The sequence below is a fragment of the Vipera ursinii genome (assembly GCF_947247035.1).
Source record: "Vipera ursinii genome assembly, chromosome: 11".
Classification (NCBI taxonomy): Eukaryota; Metazoa; Chordata; class Lepidosauria; order Squamata; family Viperidae; genus Vipera; species Vipera ursinii.
In genome coordinates this window covers 1,868,220-1,891,613 of record NC_139524.1, presented here as the reverse complement: position 1 = coordinate 1,891,613, position 23,394 = coordinate 1,868,220, and the positions used below count along the sequence as shown (strand labels likewise).

Genomic DNA, 23,394 nt, shown 5'->3' with positions numbered 1-23,394 from the left:
TGTTTAATTTAAAAATTAGAACGTGGAGCAGGCTGCAAAGGCAGAGGTTGATTGAAACAAAATTTAAATTCCTGTCAAGCCCATTTAAACACAGGGGCCCTTCATAGCCAATTAGCTGCTCCGTATGAATGCAGAAGAAACTTAGGCCTGGTCACTGCGAGAAGAGAGCAGACCCACTGTGAGGATCTGGGAGGGGGGGAAATTAACTAAAATCAGGAGTGTATGAAATATTTATCTCCCTGGTTGATGGAGATGGGGCTGGCAGAGTGTAAACAAGACAGAAATCAATTCCTTTATCACCCTCAATGCTGCCCCTCCCCAAATGGTCTGAGGCACATGTTAGCTTGGATTTTCTTTGCTATGGCAGATTTAGTCTTAATTGTGGTTGTTTATCTCCCTGTGTCCCTGGGGCCCTCATCTCCCCATTACAAATACTTAACACTCCTTCCACATCTCAAGCTACTTCAAATCCTCAACAGGTTTGGCAGTGTACGTTTGTGTATGTGTGTGTGTGTGTGTGTGTTTTAAAATGCCTGAAGCTGTGTGGGCTGGAGAGAGACTGCAGAAGGCCTTTGTCAGTAGAACATTCTTTGTTCGCAACCAGCTGAGTCCATCTGCTCCCAGAGAAGGAGAGAACCAAGGTGCTAAAAGGCTCGCTCGTCATTGTGATTGCACCACCGGGAATTCAGAGTTTGATAAAGCAGAGTTCGGAGGGGGAAGGGGGACATCCCAACCACAGGGCAGCCTGTCCAAAGGAAGTTCCTGTAATAACGAAAGACTGTCACTCATCAGGCAGTCCAATTAAGGAGGCTTCCGCCTAGGTGCGCTTCACAGAGATCCTGTATTTTCTCAACTCTGTACACAGTGATGGTGAGGAGGACAACAATTCCTACAAATCCAGCCTAGGTACCACAACTGCTGCCCAGGATGGAAAATACTTCATGGCCACGCACAGGCCCCCACTCCTTGGACTAGTTCCTGGAATGAGGGTCTTCCCAGCACCAGGAGGCTTGCAGTTGTGAATATCCAATTAAGGTGATCAAAATTCCCATTCCCTAATGGGACCCTGAGACCTTTCACGCATCATGTCAAGAAAAAAATGTCAATTCTAGCATCTCCCCCTCCCACGCTGAACTCCTGCCAATTCAACCTATTTTAAAGTCTATTTTTACTTGCTGAGACCACTTGTGAAGGGACTGGCACACAAACACAACTCACTTCAGTGGGGCTGGTGTAGGAGGGGTCCCTGGTGGATGGTGTCCTAGATTAACAAGCAAGCATCATCTTGTCAGCCTGCTGTAACTCTCAAATCTGTTCACACAACCATGCAAGGAGTCTAGTGTCCCACAGGGCCTGATGGTGCATTTGGAGAGAGGCAGGACAACTGTGGGGCACAAGGGGGGGGGGGCTTCCTGGTGGTAGTTACATTCAGTGTCAACATTCTGAAATGCCTTCTCAAAATGAGTTTGGACTCATTCCTGTCCTCTTAATTCTGACTATGTCAAGGGACTATTTTCCTGCTTTTATTTGCTTTTAGTTTTAATCCTGGATTTTTAAAATATTTGATCTTTTTATTAAGTAACTTGAAAATCTTCTTTTAAGGAGAATCAGGGAAAAGGTAATTCCTTTAAAGAATCAAGTAAAAAAAGCTAATGTTATCACTTGCTGCAAATCAGTTCAGCTTCCTAACAGTGTAATCAGCCAACAATAATGAACACTGAACTAGTTCCATACCTGTGGCTGCTACTTAGCTACATGCATTGGACCTTGTGGACAATGCAAAACATGCACCACACCTATATTTCTTTTTCCCCTGAATATTAATTCTAGATGACACAAGCAAAACTAGGCCTGGCTGTATCAGTTGTAGATCTTCCAACTTTAGAAGTTCCATCCTGAGGTGACCGTGGCTGTGGGACAGACTGCCATGAACAGGGGTGGGGGGGGAGGGGAAGGCTAGCAGGAAAACAAAAGGAAGAGCTGCAGCTCTTGGAGAAGCTGCTTCAAGGTCAGCGGGCATCCCAGCTGCACCCATCCTGCGCTTGAACTGATCCTCATGAAAACGCCCTGCCTGAGCCTGACTGGTGGCAGCGGGGCGGGAGGCCATGGGAGGTAACTGAGGGAGGAAGAAGTTGAACTTAGGGATTTGGGCACAGGATTCTCAGCTCTGGCTATGCACTATTGCAATTCACTTGACTTCTAATAAAACCAGTACTTAAAAAAAAAGGGGGGGTGCCGGAACTCACACACATCTTACAACCCTCCTTGCCTACCCTTTTTCCATCCAAAAAAGGTGCCAGAACTCCATTCTGGGCGTTCTGTGACAAAAAAAGCCCTGAATAAAACTACCTTTCTCAACAAATGGAGCCAAGGATTGATTTTGTCGAGGTTTAAATTATGGCAGGTCTGACACTTGTGGGCAACAGCCTCCATGACAGTGCCCAAGGCTATGAGAAATCTGCACCTTCCAACTAGTTATTCTTGGACTTACAACTCCCAGAATCCCACAGTCCATGTTCCATCCATATAGGCAGTCTGTAAATGTTTAGGAATGCTGGGAAGAGAATGAGGATTCCTTGCACACTGGCATCCGTGTGGTTGGCATTGAGAAGTCACGATGACATCCTTTCCTCTTTTTACATGCATTGCATTAATTTGATCACACAGACATAGGCTTTACCTTAACTTTTTAAAAACACACCCACTCCCTTCTCCCAGCCATCCCTGTTATTGTATTCAAAAGGACTTTCAAGCAATTGGATTCTGTTTTTGCAAGATGCAAATTAATAAATATAAAATATAAAAAAGTTGTTGAAACTCTGGAAAGAGTGCAGAGAAGAGCAACAAAAATGATTAGGGCTTTGGAGGCTGAAACATATGAAGAACGCTTACAGGAATTGGGTAGGTCTAATCTCGAGAAAGGAAGAACTAGGGTGACATGACAGCAGAGTTCCAAGATTGGAGGGGCTGCCACAAAGAAGAGGGAGTCAACCTGAAGGCAGGAATAGAAACCAGTCAAGGAGAGAAGCAACCTAGAACTAAGGAGAAAATTCCTAACAATGAGGATAATTAGCCAGAGGAACAGCTTCCCTTCAAAGGTTGTAGGTGCTCCAGGTTCTTAAGAAGAGACTGGAGAGCCATTTTTCTGGAACGATATAAGGTCTCCTACTCGAACAGGGGTTGGACTAGAAGACCTCCAAGGTTTCTTCCAACTCTGTCATTCTGATTTCACAATCCAGAAAGTCAGCTCCATTCTATTTACATTTCCTCTGTCCTATAACTACCGGTAGTTGCGCCTAAGAGTTTGAAACCACTGAGTTGTCAGCACTGCCTATCTGCAGATTTAGTCAACAGCTTTTTCAGTCACACAATTTATACAAGGACAAACTTTTAATGGAAGGCAGGAGATCCATTACTGCCTGTCTCTAGTGGGCCACAAAACGACACGGACCTTCCAGTGGCTTTAAGGGAGATAATAGCATTTGCCTGACATGGGATCCCACGATATAAAAACCATTAAAGAGAATAGCAATTTAAGAAAAATCAACTGTCACCTAACTAAAAATACTTGAACTTTACAGTAAACTCATTGAATCAAATGCTGCATCCCCAATTCTGTATATTTTTCTGTCTTTTATTCTTTCTTAAGGTGGCCCAGGATTTGTAATAATTTTTCATGATTTTGTCAACATTAGATATCTTGAAAGTAAGACATTTTGCTTCTCATCCAAGAAGCTTCTTCAGTTCAGTTCAGTTCTTCCTGGAAAAACAAAGGAAGTCCAACTGCCTCTTGAAAAAGCACCTTTAGGACAACCATGACCTGCATGACTGAGAATCTCCAGAGACAAGCCTAGTTAGGGTTAGATGGACCTCAAGACAATGCACTTTACATAAAACAATCCAAATCTCCATGACAATTTTTGATATTGGTGCAACCATGCTATTGCATAAATGATGCAATTTAATGCAAAGGATAATTTTGTACCTGCATCCTGACATCATCACCCAGAATGCCTCAGTGAGGCACCTATTTAATGAATGTTTATGAGTAACCTCCACCCTTCCTCCAGTTGGCCCTTTACAATGAGGTTCCAAACACACCACCATGTGTGAATCAAAAGGAGAGCCTGCTCCTCCTCAACTGGCCCCAATTGCTGGGGATGGCAAAGGTGTCTTCCAAGTCAAAAAGATGAAAGATAATCAGAAACGAGTGCAAAACAAATGTGTCAAAGAGTACAAAGTAGAGATTGTGTATATCTGCACGATCCAATCTGGGTCGGTCACCAGGACCAGAGATTTAGTCTTCTGATCTTTTGGTCTCATGGTGGAGCCCATCGGCAGGGAACTTCTCTCTACTATGTTCTGCTAGACTGACCCAGATTGGATCCTGTATCCTGGGACACATATATCTGCCTTCACTCATTGTGTGTATCTGTGCAGGAGGAAAAGCAGGGAAAGCCCATTTTGATTAACTTCTGAAATGGCACTTCTGGTTAACCCAGGCAGGCTCTGAATGTAGACGGATGGAAGCAAGATCCCCATCCCCATGGCCTTCCAGAATAGCTTGGCTCTGCCGTTTGGCCTGGGCCTGCTCCCTTGCGGGTGGCTGATGGGGTAGAGAAGATTCTCACTCCTAGGCTGCCCATCATCTTAGTTCTTAATTTTTAACCTTTTTATTCTAATTCTATTTTTTAGCAGTTTTTAACTCTTTTATTATATAGTAAGCTACCCAGGGTGGCTGTTTTAGTGAGATGGACGGCACAGAAATTCAACAGACAGACAGACAGACAGACAGACAAATGATTGCTAGAAGATAGATAGTTAGCTAGAGATAGATGATAGTAGATTGATAGGCAGGAGACATATGATATAGATAGACAGACGATAGAAGATCCATTAGATAGACAGACTCTTTATCCCTTTCCTGAAGAGGCAGCTGGAGGCAAAGGGGGGATGGGAAGAAACCCAGCATCCACAAAGTGTGATCCAGGGCCACTGTTTCTTTTGGGGGGGCTCCAGTGAACAAAGTCGAGGTGCCTCCGGTTTCCTTGGGGTGGAGGCACAGCTTTCTGCAAGGTGCCTTCTATTCTACAGCAGAGGGCAGTCTGGAGGAGGGGTGGCTTTCAGGACCCCCCCCCCTCTGCTTCCCAAGGAGGACTCGGGGCGAGGGGCTGCCAGAGCCTCTTCAGAAACGCGGTCATGCCAAAGCCCCAGCAGCCGGGCCGCCTTTCTGAACAATTCTCAAAGCAGGCTAGCACTACTGGGAGACAATTTCCATGTGCGGATGCTTGCTGGAACTCTCCCTGCTACTGAACAGCGAGAACAGATAATAACCATTAGTAAATCAAACTCCTTGGCAATATCCAGCTGTGCCTTGTGCATTTACATACAGATAGAATGGGTATATGTTTTTAATATGTATGCGCTAACACTTTCCCCACAGCTGAAGTGTGTCTTACAAAAGGAGGCGGTGGATGGGAATGGCATCGCCACGAGATAATAAAGTGACCTAGATAAAGTATTAGCCAGCGATTGATCTCAAACGGGGAAGGCTGTCTCTCTCTGACCTGGTTACTTACTATGCATAGATTCCATTAAATAGAGCTTAGGAACTGAAAGCTTCGGGAAAATGGTGCCACTGAGGCCAAAATCAACGGTGACCAAAGCCAAGCGCATCGCCGCATGACCTGGAGTCCCACGTGCGTCCCTCTTTTGCGTCCCTCTCATATACGGCTGCGTCCCTCCGACCAACATATAAACAGACATCTTTTTCCTGCCTTTTAAAAGCAACCACCCTTTGTAAACAGGCAGGGATAGGCCCTCTCTTTGACCGAGCAGTAGTTTATGAAGGATGCAAGCATTGAAGCCAGGTGAAATGGCGCCATAAGGTATTGCAAAGGGTGGATGTAAGGGAGGAAGGAGGAAGCGATGCACTCCGATTCAAAGCTCACTTCAGCTACTGTTGTTGCAACACCATCAACACATGGAAACAACATTGGTAGGGCCACATCAGAGGGAGCTCTTCAGTGAAAGGCAGAGAGAGCACCACTTGGAGTAGACTTTGAGGGGCCTTGCATTCATGTTGTCGAAAGTTTTCTCTGAGCATAAACACTTTCACAAAGGACAGAAGTAAATTCTTTTTCCTGTGGAAGGCCTCCTCAGTGGACTTTGACACAAGTGCGTGTCTTGTTATGAGGCCCAGTTCTGGTGGACAGCATTCCACAGAGTTGTTGGAAAAGAAGAAGATAAGTAACTGTAAAAACTGGTTTTTGGAGCCATGTTTCATGATTCAGCTAACCGAGATGCTGCAAAACAGTGGTACCTCCGTATTCGACTGCTGGGAAGGTGGATGACATAGGAAAAAGGACAGAGGGAAAGATTTTCCTGGCCAAAACAAAGGTTCACATTGCAAGTTACCTGGTTTGCTTGGCATTCATAGTTTCGTAGTTTCCTATGACCAATTAACATCGAGTACCAGGGCACCACTGTATTCACTTTGCTGCCATTGTTTATTAGATTAAGTATCTATAGTATTCTAAAGTAACCATGCAGCCCAAAGAGCCTGTAGCTTTTTTCTCATTCTATAACTTAGGAATGAGTTAGAGGGTCTGGTCTTGTCCGGGAATTTTCTCAATTTGAAACTGTTTGTTTAATGGGGGTTCAAAGTTACGACGGCCTCAGACTTTTGACCCATCTTCACATGACTGTTGCACAGCCCCATGGTAATCAGACTGCAATTCAGGCATTTGGCAAACAGCTTGCATTTAGGACGGCTGCAGTGTCTTGTGGTCATGTGATCAAAATTTGAGATCTTCCCAGTGGCTTCTGACAAGCAAAGTAAATTGGGGAAGCTGGATTCACTTAATGACCACAGAAAAATTGTTGTAAAATCAGGTCTGGTCACATGACTAAATCCCTTAGTGCCTGAAATTTTGGTCCCAATTGTGATTGTAAGTTAAGGACTACACAATTGTGATTGTAAGTCAAGAGCTATCTCTAGTAGCTTTAATTTTCGGTCCTTGCTCCAATTGATCTATGCCCAACCCTTTCTCTCTTGCTGTCTCATTGGCAAAAGTCAAAACTGCAGTATAAGCAAAAACCAGAACCAGATCAGGATGAATCTGGAAAATCAATCTAGGGAATCACTCTCAGTCCATGAATCCATCCCAGAAGGAAGCCAACTGCAGGTGTGACCAACTCACAGGCCCATAAGCAAAGAAGACCTCAACCAGACTTTCCTCCATGAGCAGAAGATCTCGTCAGTACCGAAAGGCCAACTTTGCTGGCTAAGCAGCTATTTTAGAAGCCCGCTTTCAAAGGAGAAAAAGCAGCTTCCTAAAGGAAGCCCAATTCTCTCTTTGAAGCTGTCATGCTTTTTTTTTAATTATTAAAGGGGGAAAGATGCTGCCTTATGAGTTGAACCCAGCACTTCAGGGCAGGTAGTTGGAAAGATATATAACTCTGCGTCTCTGTTCCTATCGGCACTCACCCCTTGGCCTCCGTCTTTATGGCTTTACACCCTGTAGTGGCATTATAGCTTCTGAACACACACACAGATATATAGGGGTGGGTGGGTGGGGGGTTTGTGAAGTGCGATCTGCAGATGTTTTATTTATAAGCGCCAGGCCTATTGCATCACCGAAAGCATGCATTTGCAAAGAGCTACGGATTTTATGAAACCCCATTCTGTTGGTTTAATAGTCAAGCCACCCAGGCATAGAATAATAACATTGTGTAAGGTAAATGCATCTCCATCTCTAGAACCTGTTCCAAGTTCTCTCAGATGTGACTAAGTGCGGGAACCTTCCAACCATCCCAAGTTAATAAAAAAAGAGGCAAATTAAGACAGCTTCAACCAACAGTACTCAGAAATAGAATGGATGGTGTGGTGAAAAATGCCAAGTTCTACATCGTTTAGGTATATCAAGAGTTTTTTAAATGCTCTTTCAACATCAACAGAAATTACTGGCTTTCAAAAAATAGATTCAAGGTAAAATGTCTCACCATCATGAAGAAAGAACTGAGAAAGCAGCACTTGTGCTGCTGGGACCAGTTCAGGGACACGTTCAACAACACTTTCCATTCCCAAGTACTATTGTGCTCAGCACTAGATTCCAAAGCAGTTTCACACATACACTGAGCAGTGTGTGCAGCATATGAACACGGGTCCAGTTGTTTGAAGAAGACAAGCCAAAGTACTATTTAGGGTGCAACTGAAGTTGCATGATTTTATGGATTGTGGCCATCATCCTTTAACTTTGATGGGAACTTGGCATTTGCCTTCCTCTGTTTTCCCCTGATATATAAAAAGTACCCAACAGCTCCCATCCCCCCAAAATGAGGTACAGCTAAGCAGGTATTGAGGTTCTTAGGATCTTGGTGCCTTTATTCCTTATTTTTGTTTTTGACTGTATCTTTTAAAAAATGATTTTTCGTGAGTTGCCCAGAGTCATTGGAAGTTGGATGGTATAGAAATTTAATAACCATAAAAAATGAATAGGGAAATAAATACATCTTATTTTGAAGAAAGAAGGAAAAGAAACATGTTCATCTTTTACGCTATTACTAACAGAGAGAAACAAAGAAAACTTGAGGAAATGAGGGTCTTTCTTTAGAAACCTTAGCAAGGTGAAGTCTGACTCTCCCATTTCACAATAAGAATACTTTACAGAGTACTGGATATCACAAATGCTGATGTTGATTACACACACACACACACACACACACACGAATCTGGATTTTTTTTTAAAAAAAAATTCCACATATTTAGGAAGGACTGAATAATCTCTCTGACAGAAAGCCTCTTTTGCCCTACAGGCCAGAAAGTTCCAAGAAGGTTTTGCTAATGCATGGCTGATCCCACCCCTAAATTTTACCAAAGACAATTAACAATGCTAATGAAATGAGATAATGCATGTCTCAATAATATTTGCTCGATGCCAGTCCTGGAAGCAAAGTTTAGATTTGATATTAGTTAACTTATGGGGAAAAACAATAAACAAGTTTGCACGTGTCATAAATCAGTAAACATTTGGGGTTTATGTCTCCAAGGATGCAGAGGTAGACCAACTCACCATTAATTCTTCGGGAGCTGGTCGTTCTTTTGGTTGCTTCCTCATACTGAAAAAACGAAGAGAAAAAAAGTTAGGAAATGTCCAAAGAATAGTGAAGATTCTTAAATATCTCATGATGCTTGAGCCACAGTCATAAACCAAACTGTAGCAACCAAGGGGGAATGTTGAAAGATTGTTTTAAAAAGTGCCCCAAATGGTGTCTTTTAAAGAAAAAATATTTTATGCTTCAATGAGTTAAGAAGGAACAAGACATTTGCTGTTAACGCATTTTAGATGCTCGTTTAGAACATGTCAGGGACTCAAGAAAAACTGGGGAAACAGGCCTAGGGCCAACCCTGATCACCCAGGATGACTATAGAAACACTCCCTCCAAATGGTAGCCAAAAAGGAATCCTGTTCACTTCTGCCACTGGCTTTATTCTTCGGTCCAGCTTGTTAACAAACTTTTAGGGTTTTTGGCTGCAACATTGCTGGGTTTCCTTTTTCGTGAAATACCCCTCAGTCTCCCTGGGAATCCTGTCATTTCCTAAAACAGGCCCTTATTAGTTTGATGCAATGGTTACTTCTGCAATCCTACAACTGTCCTATTTCTTGCCATGCAGTGGATGGGAGAGAAAGACGCTGGATTTTTTGGTTCCTACCACTCAATTCCCACACTACAGTGCTGTTTTTGAAAGGCAAGTAAGGGCCAGGGTATCAGATGGGAATTATGTGGGGTCCCAAAGGTGCTTTTTCAAAAGGCAACTGGAATTGCTTTGTTTTTCCTTGAAGATGTTTCACTTCTCATTCGAGAAGCTTCTTCAGTTTTTCAGTCAGAAGATCAAGGAAAAATGAAGACAGTCCAGTCGCCTTTTGAAAAAAACTCGCCTTTTTTGTCCCACTTTTGGGATGACTGAGAATCTCCACAGAATTATGTGAAGCTCCCAGAGTCCTCCTGCACAACTGGCTACGCCCCACTCTGCTGCGGGCCCCAGCCATTTCCCAATCCTGTCTGCAGCAACAGCAAAGCCAACCGAGGGAGGGCCGCATTCTTTGCAAGCTGTTCTAAGCCACCTTGGCAACAAGCTTAATCTGACATTCCAAAGTAGCTGGGTCTTATGGGAGAAGGAGGCTATTATGTGGTATCATTTATGCCCCCACCTGACATCTGTGGACTATCTGTAGAGGTTAGCCCTCCTCCTGCCTCAATTAAAAAAATATAAAAACAATATGCTTTCTGATTAATCTCTGGGTAGAAGCGGAAAGGTACAACAAGATAGATCACCCACCGTTCCAGCTTCACTACAGAAATCTAATCTACCCCAAAGTGGATCGGTCTTATAATAAACATAAGCTTTGTATTTATTATTTCAATTAACAATAGTCACACTGTTAATTCCTTCTCTCTCTCTTAAAAAAAATACCTCCCTTTGGAATATTCCAGGAGAGGCCTCTGTCAACAGCATTTATTCCAAGGCTTCTCCCACCTGGTTTCCTCATTCGAAGTTAATTCTATTGACATCAGTCAAAAACTTTACTTGCAAAGGAAAGGAAAATTAGAACAGAGGAAAGTGTTGGGGGAGGGGGGAGTCAATTTTGACTGCCAGCATCAGTATTTTTCAACAGGGATATTCGTATTAGTATTTATTGCAAGCTGCTAGTCCCATTCTGTGTGGTGCTGAGTGATTTTTAAAAAATTGGTTTCAGGTGTAGCTTTGAACATTTCTCTCTCCTATCTCTTCCACAAAAGAGAACAGACCTTCAATTCTTTTAAAGTGGTGCAACTTTATTGGTATGACCACTGTATTTCTACATATAGTGCAGGGTTGCTATTTCAGTAAGTGCATGCCTTGGTGTGTGGATTGTTTTGATTTCCATTCCTCTACAAAATTATGCTATTTTGTTTGAGAAGAAAAAGAGTAATTCTAGCTCTCATCCACATGTTTAGACTGTACGTTACTTGTTCTTTTAGCCTTCAAATACTTGTTTATCATCTTTCCATATAAAAGAGGCACTGAACATATCTTTGCTATGGTAAGTTAACCTTTTGGTGCTCAGAAGATTCTGACTTTAAACTACATCTGCTTCCTTTTAATGGTGCTGCTTAATCTAAGGAGCATTCCTGGCTGACCAAGGCAGTCTGTCTGGAAGAATGAAAACATGCCCTACAGTGTGGTTTAAAAGAGGCAGCCCCATCAGAACACCTCCCAAAGACAGGCCCCATACAATTTCTTCCAAATGAAAAGCCCCCAAATTAATCAAGGCTGCAGTTTAGACCCCTTCAAAAGTGGAGCGTATTTTTCTAAGCAAGAAGAGAAATGCTTGAATAATAGAGGGGTAAATACGATTATCATCTTCATTCAAGGGATTTCGAACACATGCCTGTGTGCCTGTGGAAACGCATGGCACCGGTTCTTCGAGAATGCAGTTGTTTATGGCAAAAATGGGTGGGGGCAAAAAAGTCCCCCTCCGAAGTACTTTTATGACCCTTTGTGTAAATAACGTTTACATAATTTAAACAGTTTGCTCAGCTTTGCTGGCCCAGCTCCGCCAGGTCCCTGGAGCCCTGGAAAGATTCAGAGGAAGCCAGAAGGTCCTGTGATATGGGGAGTTAATGGCATGTGTCATTTACATCGAGGGCACGGCACATTTGCAAACGAAGCTTACCATTGAGTGATGAAGTGCACAAACGGCTCCGAGAACTCCCCAACCGGAAGGACAGGAGATTCCTACAAGCCCGTTTTGGCCACGGGGAGGGGGAGAAGGCAGGGGAGAAAAAGAAGGAGAAAGCGTGAGTCCAAATTGTCAATTGCGCCATCACTCTCTGATGGCAAACAAACAGAGGATGTTTTAAAAAACAAAATCAAATAAAAGGAAACCCTGCATTTAAAAGTAATGAGCGTTACGCAGTGGGGAAAACACATGTAGAAATCCGAGCAAGAGGAAGTCGAAAATGGACAATGATAGCCACGGGGCAGGCAAGAAGGTAGCGAAAGTGTAAATGAGAAATTAATGATTATTTAAGTAACACCCAAATGGTCTTGTAATTAACAAAGAGCTGGGAAATTATTCTTGTGTTGACCTTTGCTTCCTCCATCATAGTTGCTATTTATTTACACTTAGCAACCCCAAATCTTGTTAGATTTAAGCAGAAGAGGCCAGGAGTGTATAAAGAACTCAAAAAAATAAAATAAAAAAATAAAATGGAGAGCTGAGCTAATTAACCAACCAGCCGACAAAGAGAGAAGCCACAGATATATTCCGCAAATGGGGAGGGGGGTTGTCCCCGCGTTATTTCAAAGGGAAGAGCACGGTCTGTGAGAGGGAGATGCACACATGGGGAGGCTTGGCGGTGCCCCCCTCCCGCCCCAGAATGAAAGAGAGGCTTGCTAGTGTTTATAGTCTAACAGCTCCGGATGTAATGAAATGGCACCGTGGAGGACTTTAACAGGCATCTCATTAGTCCTACGGTTGGAACAAGAGAGCCACGTCTAACAGGAATCAGCTGCAAATGACTTTGCCTCTCATCTATTCTCATTTGCTATTAAAAATATCTTTCGGCAGCTTTTGCCACCGTTTCCCCGCCACCTTACCCAGCTCTGTCCCCGAGTGCTCTGCAAAGTATGATGCATGCACCTATTTAAATTAACAAAGGAATGACTTATTTTAATCTCGCCGTGCTTTGCCTCTTTTGGCCGCTTGCGAGAGCCATCTATCATCACATACAACCTTCTAATGCTGCAGGCAAGAAACTCAGAGCGTGTAACATTTGGCGGGAGCCAAACAATTTCTCTCGCACACAACTGTGTCAAATGCGTGTGAGGGGTTCATTAGGGAGGGCTGCGAGGGAAATGGCTTGGATGCGACAGGGAGAGGCAGGGAGGGGGGAGTTTAAAAAGGGGAGAGAAGAGGAGGAGGAAGAGGAGGAGGCTGAAAGCTCCGCCACCAACACACGTGTGTGCATGTCATTCTCAACGGTGGCGGCAAGAAGCAACCATGGAGCTGCTGAAGTGATTAGTAAATATACATATAATTGCGACGGCCCAATTATCAGAAAAATGAGAGTGGTAATTACAAGATAGAAAATTAACTAGAACTCTTATTAAGGCTTTGTCTCCAATTCAAACAAACAGAAATTGCAGCAAAACACAATTAAATCAAAAGTTACTGAAGAGTACAAATCTACAAGATTCGGAGGGTTGTCTTTGACGTGCCTTTTGTGGGTTGCACGAGCCTGTACAAAGAGAGAAAAGCTCAAAAAACCTCACCTTGACTGAAAGCCCTGCAAGGAAGCGGTGAGAGAGACCCGCCCTTGGAGGCTGTTTGGTCGGGGCTTCCATTACATCAGGGGTGGGGAACCAAGGGCCCCTTTTATGACTTGTGGACTTCAACTCCCAGAATTGCTCATCCAACCATGCTGGCTAGGGAATTCTGGGAGTTGAAGTCCACAAGTCAAAAAAGACCCATAGTTCCCTACCTCTGTATTACATAAAAGAAACCTTTCAGGGCTGCTTGTGGGTGTTTGCCTTCCACCCAGGGTCCCCAGCCTTGGCAACTTTAAGGTGGACTTCAACTCCTAGAATGTGGGTGTTTGCCTCCCATCATAGCTGGCTAACGAATTCTGGGATTGAAGTCCACAAGTCTTAAAATTGCCAAGGTTGGAGACCGGTGCCTTCCACAATATTCTTTACAACAGACCTAACAGGAAGGCCTGCTAATATGGCGTATTTGGGGGATTTTCAGATGTGAGCCCTCTGTGGAATTTGGAAATGAAGATCCGGCAACAACAACTGGTCCCACATTTAGGAAATCTCTTTGTCCCAGCAGGACAGGCAAGGCCTCCCCCCCACAGAGTCCTTGGTGTTCTCTCAATTGGTTGTTTGCTTGCAGAAATTTCATGACCCAACTAGGTAAAAGTCATTGGCGTTTTCCTCCTCTGGACAATGATGTTACAGGTAGTCCTTGACTTATGACCATTTGTGCAGCGAATGTTCAAATTTACGATGGTGCCCAAAAAAGTGATTTTGACAAGTCCTCATATAGCATTCCTGCGGCCATGTGATTTGGGGGCTTGGCAACTAGTATGTATTTATGATAGTTGCAACATCCCAGGGTGATCTGATCTCCATTTGCAACCTTCCCAGTTGGCTTCTGACAAGCAAATGCAGGGTGTCAGATTCACTTAAAAACTGTGGTAAAAATGGTGGCAAAATTGGTCCCAGCTGACATGATAGAATAGAATAGAGCTGGAAGGGATCTTGGAGGTCTTCTAGTCCAGCCCCCTGCTCAAGCAGGAGAACCTATACCATTTCAGACAAGTGAATGTCTAGTCTCTTCTTAAAAATCTCCAGTGATGGAACACCCACGATTTCTGGTGGCAAGCTGCTCCACTGGTTGATTGTCCTCACTGTCAGGAAATTTCTCCTTAGTTGCAGGTTGCTTCTCTCCTTGGTCAGTTTCCAACCACTGTTTCTCATCCTTCCCTCTGGTGCTTTGGAGAATAGCATGACCCCTCTTCTTTGTGGCAGCCCCTCAGACACTGGAACGCTGCTATCATCTCTCTCCTATTTCTTCTTTTCTTTAGACAAGCGATGACTCACTTGACTGTTTAATGAAGGGAGTTCCATTCCCAATTATGGTTGTTGAGGACTATTTGTACCTAGTTGGATGATGAGACATCTGCAAGCAAACAACCAAGCTCAGAGAGCATCAAGGACCCCACAATTAAACTCTGAGCTCCAGAAATTTTCTTCTGTTAGAATCCCCTTTCCTGTAAGAGGCCGGTGGACTCTTTTTTCCAACCAGGCCTCTGAACTAAACACTTGCATCGTTTCAGCTATGCAGAAGGTTGAGGCAGCTTGAGAAGCTGGTTTTAGTCCATTTTTCCTACGTACAGGCAGGTCTTGTTTTCCTGGACAGGTGCTACCCTAGCAACCACTTTGCAAATGGCCACGTCCCTGCCCCCCACCTGGTAGACCTCTTGTGAGAGACTCCTCACGAGCAATCAAGAATCCAAACTAAGCCCTGGAGCTCCTGCCTGCTCCTGTTGAAGAATCTTGGGCAGGGTAGAGAGAGAAACAAGTCATCTGGCTGAAGGCCAAGCAGCAGCTTTTGGCTCCAGCAAGATCTGATCCAGAAATTTCCAACACCTTTTGGTGGATGTACAAATTAGGAGTGAGGATTCAAATCAGCCCCATGGCTGGTTCTCCTAACACTATTCTCCATCTGAGGTCCACACAGGCCTCCTGAGAAGCCGATGACAGAGGCAACCTTGGTTCTCACACAGTGCAACCCTCTGACTCTTCTGAACGCTGGCAGGACAAATGCAGAGACGCGCCATCCCGGGGTGGCATTGATGGTGGTGGGAGTGTTGTTTTGAGTGATTGCCTCTACCTTGTGAATAATGAACAGTTCAAGAAGGTCAACCCATTACAACAGAAGCTGTTTAATTATTAATTATGCACAATCTCTGAGCGAAAGGACAAGTTCAGAATGTTTAATATGTGGGAAACGCCAACCAGACCCCGGTGTGGCGTTTTGCTATTAGCACTCGTCAGTAAGGCACTCAAGCAGAACAAGCAAAGCACGGAGCAGAAAATCTGAGGGGGAGGGGAAGAGAGAAAGAGGAGGTTGAACTTTAAACTCCCTCCCTAATATTTAATTTGTGGATGTGATAGCCCTCCAGCTATGGGCTGAGCCACGTGATCCAAGTGGACGGAAGTGGCTGATTTTGGGCTTACCCACCGGGCTGGAAGACTCCGACACATGCAGGAAGCTTGGCCGGAGCCATTCCTGAGCCACCTCTGATCCTTTTCCTTAATGCCTTCTATCACACAGACATGCAGACGATTAAACAAGGCCTCCAGATTTTAATTATTTACTTGATTATGTATGATTTACTTGATCTATACATTTGTAGAATTATCGTGTTTGGCTCTGCTCGAAATGAACATTCTAGGCAAGTTGCAATTTAAATCAGCAGAGCCCTGCACACACACTCATATGCCGTGTACCAAACGATAAAACAAGTAAATTAAAACATGAATAATAAAATAATTAACTATTAAAAGCCTGAGAAAAGAGATGTGTCTTTACCGAGCTTCTAAAGGAAGAGATAGGGTGGTGATGCATATTACTAGAGTGGGGGCCCTTCCAATTTGGGGACAAGGAAGCTGATTAGTCCCTGAGGTCCAAGACCTGATGTTTTTATTTCCAATTCATACCCTCAACTCTCCATTTCAGGGAGGAGGTGTCCGCGTAGTCAGGAATACAAAAGTTTTTTTTAAAAGTTTAAAAATAGCCAAGTGTGCATATATGTACAGGTAGTCCTTGACTGACAACCACAACTTGAGCCAGGATCTCCATGGTTAGGCAGGGCAGTTGTTGAATGAGCAGCCAATTTTATGATCTTTTTGCCATGGTTGTTATGGGAACCCGTCTTCCCCATTGACTCTCCTTGTCAGGAGCCAGCTGGGAAGATTGCAAATAGCAACCACACAACCCCGGGACACTGCAACCATCATAAACGCATGCTGTTTTATGTCACTGTGGGGATGCTGCGATGGTTGTAAATGTGAGGAGTGGTCGTACCTTTGATCAGTCACCGAATGAATGGCTGCAGTTAGGGACCACCCGCATACCTGTAGGAGAAAACCGTGCAACCACCCTGTCTTTGTGCTGAACCAGGAAAAGGGGGGGCGAGGAGGACCAGGTGGGCAGATGCCAGGTGAGCTGCACTCCTGAGGGCTCTGCAGCATCCCGAGAGGGCAGGTTGCCCAGGAGTGATTGGATTCCCTGCTTCAAAGCTGCCCATTGTCCTGCTCGGTCTGAAGGACCTCCCTTCAGATTATCAAAGGTGGCAGGCAGCCTGCAGCAGGAAAGCTTTATGGGTCCCAGTGATCAAAGAGCTGTTGCCTAGAATCCTTTCATCTCTTCCCTTATATCTTTCATCAGCAAGTTCTCCATAATTTCCCCAGTCTATAACTGCTCCAGAAGAGGCAGCGTTAAAATCACACTAGGAATCTATATTCTGTATTACCTATTCAATGTATGTTTCATACACAATGTGTTCTTCCTGCAAGGTTTATTTCTAGAATATACTGAGAAATAAGTAAAGATGTTAATTAAACGCTACCAATAAACAACCGCGGCATCTGGAAGATCTGGGATCAACCCAGCATCTTGGAGATCTACCCCAGAATAAGAACAGAGAATAGGAGGGCAGTTGTTGGAAAGGGATAGAGAGCTAATAGCATTAAGGGTCCCCATCCCACCCGTTCCTCAAAGTTAAATTGTTAAAAAGCTCCAAATTCTATTTCCAGTTTCTACTAGTAAATAAATGTTAAGATTTGTAAGAGGTTAAGGCTCTATGGAAGACAAGCAGGCCGAGTCACATAGTTTTCTTGTGTGTGAGGGTGGGCAGATCCTCCCAATGTTGCTCAGAATCAACTTCATATGTGCATTTAGCCACAAGAAGGATCTCGTTGGAAAGAAGGGAGACTGCTGCGCTTTTTGGCTTCTGGATCACCCTGCCAACAGTTTTAGCTCTATGGAGCCATTTCAGTATCAATTCATCCGCTAGATCTGTTACAAAGGCAGTGAGGTCCTATTCTGGGATAGACTGCCTTCTAGTGGGTGGGTTTTTGCGTGTCTGTGTGCGTGAACATTGATGTCGGTTAAGTTATATCTGTTTCATTACTGATTCAACTAGTGGTGTGATTATGAGCACCCTAGAACATACTTCCTTGGCCTTGGGTCTTATTGCCACATGAGCAGCGGCGTCTCTTTCAGAAGGTTTGTTCACCATTCCTGGACTTCCTGCCAACTTTTAAGAGATGCATCCCGGCACTGATGGCTGCCAACTGCTTTCGACCCTACCAAGGAGCTGTCATTGCATCACCTTGGCTACAGAAAGCTTGGCAACCTGGACCCTTCCCTCCAGCCAACTTTTTAAACAGGGAAGGCCGGACCTTGAAGGCCCTCCCAGAACCTGGCTCTACCAGAAGGCTTCTGTTAAAACGGCCAGCCTGTTTATTGCTCTCTTTCACCGCCTGCCGTCTTTCTTGCGTTTTCATAAAACTCTGCTGCATATAATCAAGCATGTCCATTGACACTTGCAAGATTGAGTTTTTAGGAACCTTTAAATGAGTTTAGCCTCTTGGGAAGGTTTGGTTCTCAGGTTGGTCTAAAGGTAATTATTTAGCTATTCCTACCTGTGGTTTCCCCCTTCATGGATTACTGCCTTGTCGTGGTGAATGGCTTGCGTAACTCAATGACGCCATGAGCTATGCCGTGCAGGGCCACCCAAGATGGACAGGTCATAGCAAAGAGTTCTGACAAAACGTGATCCACTGGAGAAGGAAATGGCAACCCAATCCAGTGTCTTTGCCATGAAAACCCCATGGACAGTACCAAAAGGAAAAAAGATATGACGCTGGAAGATGAGCCCCTCAGGTCGGAAGGCGTCCAATATGCTACTGGGGAAGAGCAGAGGGCTAGTACTAATAGCGCCAGAAAGAATGAAGCGACTGGGCCAAAGCCGAAAGGACGCTCAGCTGTGGATGTGTCTGGTGGTGAAAGGAAAGTCCGATGCTGTAAAGATTTTTTTCTCCATAGGAACCTGGAATGTAAGATCCATGAATCAAGGAAAGCTGGACGTGGTCAAACAAGAGATGACAAGACTGAACATCGACATCTTAGGAATCAGCGAACTAAAATGGACAGGAATGGGTGAATTTAATTCAGATGATCATCAGGTATACTACTGCGGGTAAGAATCCTCAGAAGAAATGGAGTAGCCTTCATAGTCAATAAAAGAGTAGGAAAAGCAATACAGGGATACAATCCCCAAAATGACAGAATGATCTCAGTTCGAATCCAAGGCAAACCATTCAATATCACAGTAGTCCAAGTCTATGCCCCAACCACCGGTGCTGAAGAGGATGAAATTGACCGGTTCTATGAAGCCCTATAGCACCTTATAGAACTAACACCAAAAAATGATGTCCTTATGATCATGGGGGATTGGAATGCTAAAGTAGGAAGCCAAAAGATAACCGGAATAACAGGCAAGTTTGGCCTTGGAGTACAAAATGAAGCAGGGCACAGGCTGATAGAATTTTGTCAAGAGAATAAGTTGGTCATAGCAAACACTCTTTTCCAACAACCAAAGAGACGGCTCTACACATGGACATCACCAGACAGTCAACAGAGAAATCAGACTGACTATGTGCTCTGCAGCCAACGATTGAGAAGCTCTATACAGTCAGTAAAAACAAAACCAGGAGCTGACTGTGGCTCAGACCACGAGCTTCTCGTTGCAAAATTTAGGCTTAAACTGAAGAAAGTAGGGAAAAGCACTAGGCCACTCAGGTATGAACTAAATCATATCCCTGACGAATATACAGTAGAGGTGACAAATAGATTTAAGGAATTAGATCTGATAGACAGAGTGCCTGAAGAACTATGAACAGAGGTTCGCAACATTGTACAAGAGGTAGCAACTAAAACCATCCCAAAGAAAAAGAAATGCAAGATAGCAAATTGGCTGTCTGAGAAAGCTTTGCAAATAGCTGAGGAAAGGAGGGAAGCAAAAAGCAAGGGAGAAAAAGAAAGATACGCCCAATTGAATGCAGAATTCCAGAGAATAGCTAGAAGAGATAAGAATGCCTTCTTAAATGAAGAGTGCAAAGAAATAGAAGAAAACAACAGAATAGGGAGGACCAGAGATCTTTTCAAGAAAATTGGAGAGATGAAGGGAACGTTTCATGCAAAAATGGGCATGATAAAGGACCAAAATGGCAGGGACCTAACAGAGGCAGAAGAGATTAAGAAGAGGTGGCAAAATTACACAGAAGAACTATACAAGAACGAGCTTAACATCCCTGATAATCACAATGAGGTGGTCACTGACCTCAAGCCAGACATCCTAGAATGTGAAGTGACGTGGGCCTTAGGAAAGCTGAGCAACAACAAAGCTAGTGGAGGTGAGAGTATTCCAGCTGAGCTATTCAAAATCTTAAAAGACGATGCAGTAAAAGTGCTACACTCAATTTGCCAGCAAATTTGGAAAACTCAGCAGTGGCCACAGGACTGGAAAAGATCAGTTTACATTCCAATTCCAAAGAAAGGCAGTGCCAAAGAATGTTCAAACTATCGTACCATTGCACTCATTTCACATGCTAGTAAAGTTATGCTTAAAATCCTACAAGCTATACTCCAGCAGTATGTGGATCGAGAACTACCAGAAGTACAGGCAGGATTTCGAAGAGGCAGAGGAACTAGAGATCAAATTGCCAACATACGCTGGATCATGGAGAAAGCTAGAGAGTTCCAGAAAAACATCTACTTCTGCTTTATTGACTATGCTAAAGCCTTTGATTGTGTGGATCACAACAAACTGTGGCAAGTTCTTAAAGAGATGGGAGTACCAGACCATCTTATTTGTCTCTTGAGAAACCTATATGCGGATCAAGAAGCAACAGTGAGAACTGGACACGCAACCACCGATTGGTTGAAAATTGGGAAAGGAGTCCGGCAAGGCTGTATACTGTCGCCCTGCCTATTTAACTTATATGCAGAGCACATCATGAGAAAGGCAGGGCTAGATGAATCAAAAGTTGGAATTAAGATTGCCGGGAGAAATATAAATAACCTAAGATATGCAGACGATACCACTCTAATGGCAGAAAGTGAAGAAGAACTAAAAAGCCTCTTGTTGTGGGTGAAGAAAGAGAGTACAAAACTTGGCTTGAAATTCAACATTAAGAAAACAAAGATTATGGCATCTGGCCCTCTCAATTCCTGGCAAATAGATGGGGAAGAAATGGAGGTAGTGACAGATTTTATTTTCCTGGGCTCCAAGATCACTGCAGATGGGGACTGTAGCCAAGAAATTAAAAGACGCTTGCTCCTCGGGAGGAAAGCCATGGCAAATCGAGACAGCACACTAAAAAGCAGAGATATCACCCTGCCAACAAAAGTGCGTATAGTCAAGGCTATGGTCTTCCCAGTTGCAATGTATGGCTGTGAAAGTTGGACCATAAGAAAGGCTGAGTGCCAAAGAATTGAGGCCTTTGAACTATGGTGCTGGAGAAGACTCCTACGGGTCCCTTGGACTGCAAGGCGATCAAACCAGTCAGTCCTAGAGGAGATCAACCCTGACTGCTCTTTAGAAGGCCAGATCCAGAAGCTGAAACTCAAGTACTTTGGCCACCTAATGAGAAGGAAGGACTAACTGGAGAAGAGCCTAATGCTGGGAAAGGTTGAGGGCAAGAGAAGAAGGGGACGACAGAGAATGAGGTGGCTGGATGGAGTCACTGAAGCAGGAGGCGTGAGCTTAAATGGACTCCAGAAGATGGTAGAGGACAGGAAGGCCTGGAGGAATGTTGTCCATGGGGTCACGATGGGTCGGACACGACTTCGCAACTAACAACAACAACCTGTGGTTTCACCTTATTTCCATCTAGTCTTTGAGTCTTGCATTTAGGTAAGGTCACAATTTTGGACTCTATTAAAGAGAACAGCAGAAAACATTTGGAATAGGGTACAAGTAATGATGGATTCATTCTGACAGTAGACTCTATTCATGCAAATGTATTTAATATCAGAGACGAGAAAATGTATGGTGGGGTGCATATTCCACATCCTTCTCTATTTCTGGAAGTTTTTGTAAGCATTTCTGCCAAAGAGATGATTGACCTTAGAAATAAGCCAGGCCTGAGAGCTGCTACAGTCTACTAGACTTGCAGCCACTTTTGATGTTAGTAGTTAAGGGGCTACGTTTCAGATCTGTCCATTTAAAACCACTTGGCAAAACCCTCTTAACTGAACTTCATGGCAATATGAAGGAAATATCTTTTGTTCCCATGAGGAATTTGATCCTGAAATGGCAGAGAATAGAACAGGGAAGGTGGAGCCCAGAGTTTTAGGTGGGTCACCCAAGGGTTGCTCTCTCTTCAACAGGAGAGAAACAAATACAGATGGATCTCGGGGCAGATGAGCAAAACAGAGAGAGGACCAAGAGGAGTCACCTTGGAAGAGGGAAAGTCACCTAGAGAGATAATAGTCCTAAGCTCTTGCAGGTGCCAAAAGACTACAGGTAGTCCTTATTTAGAGTCTGCCTTGTACAAGTGTCTATTTGCAGTTATGACAGTGACAGAAAGAACTTGGTGATCAGTCGTCTATAGGGATTCTCAACCATCCAAGTCATGGTTGTCTCAAAAGTGCAACTGGACTTCCTTGGTTTTTCCCTTGAAAACATTTCGCTTCTCACCTAAGAAGCTTCTTCAGTTCATGAACAACCTGCTTGGATGATAAGTGAAAGCAAAGGAAAGCTGAAGTCAGATCATAAGAACAGTTGCTGTTTTGCTTAATGACTATTCATGTAATGACAGAGTGGTAGTCCTCAATGTGGTTGCTAAACAAGGACTAACAGTACTATTTTTGTTGGGATCTTGAATAAAGCTGGCTTCCGCATAAAACAAGAGTTTTCATCCTTCTGTGCAATTCTGTGAAGCATTCCGGTCTTCTTCCAATTACGTTAGCACTTTGTTGAGCGTTTCCTCCAAATGCTAATGCAAGCCACAATGCCTTCAACTGGTAATTTAGAGGCCTGCTGCAGCTAACAATGCCTGCAGATAACAACGATTGTTCAAAATTAACAGCCCTAGATAGGCCTGTCTTCCAGGAATTCACCCAATTTCTTTTTTAAAGCCATCCAAATTATTGGTAGTCAATATATCTCATGGTAATGAATCCTGCAGGTTAATCATGCTGTGTGAAGAACTGTTTCCTTTTGACTGGTCTGCATTGCCTATATTGTGCATATACCTCCTGGTTGGTGAGATGTTGGAAACAGTGTTTTAGCTTGTAAGGTTGTCTTTAAATTAGATATTCTAGTTTGCAAAGAATAGCACAGATATGCTTGGAAGAAAATACAATTCTGAAAGAATGCAATCCAGGTGGGAAACATTATTTTGCTCCATGACACGTGGGTGGGTGGGTGGATGGATGGATGGGAGTCAGACAACAGAGGGGGGGGAAGTTATTGAGCCATCCTGAGACCCAAAAATAAACGATAATGGAGCTATCTGGTGATTATCTCTTACAGAAACATTTGTGTTAAATGTGTGATTTAAGCATAAGTCAATTCATATAGCCACATGGCAAAAGAATATATTGGAAATCCAAATGCATAGTACACACGATTTAGCTGTTCATGGTGAAAGACTGAGAATGTTAGTAAAAGATGTAAGGATAATTAGACTTCTGAATGGGATACAAACCGCTTTTAGTGCCAAGAATGGATCTTGGGGGAAAAGTGGAAAAGGAAGGAAATAAG

General features: G+C 43.8%; 1 protein-coding gene across 13 annotated transcripts in view; it reads right to left on the bottom strand.

Annotated features, from left to right (window-relative positions):
- Positions 1–23,394, bottom strand: part of MAP2K5 (mitogen-activated protein kinase kinase 5) — a 166,816-nt gene that overhangs the window by 18,515 nt on the left and 124,907 nt on the right. For 8 of the 13 annotated variants that reach the window (XR_014493556.1, XM_083371584.1, XM_083371581.1 and 5 more), the window contains 2 exons: positions 11,721–11,782; positions 9,075–9,120 (listed from right to left, as the gene is read on the bottom strand). Coding sequence is in view for 7 of the 13 variants with exons in the window: in XM_083371584.1 (XP_083227710.1) it covers positions 9,075–9,120; positions 11,721–11,782 (108 nt within the window). In the remaining 6 variants the exon portion in view is untranslated. Of the gene's footprint in view, positions 1–9,074; positions 9,121–11,720; positions 11,783–15,202; positions 15,447–23,394 lie in introns of those variants that run through there. The other 5 variants (XR_014493557.1, XR_014493558.1, XR_014493559.1 and 2 more) reach the window with 2 other exon arrangements.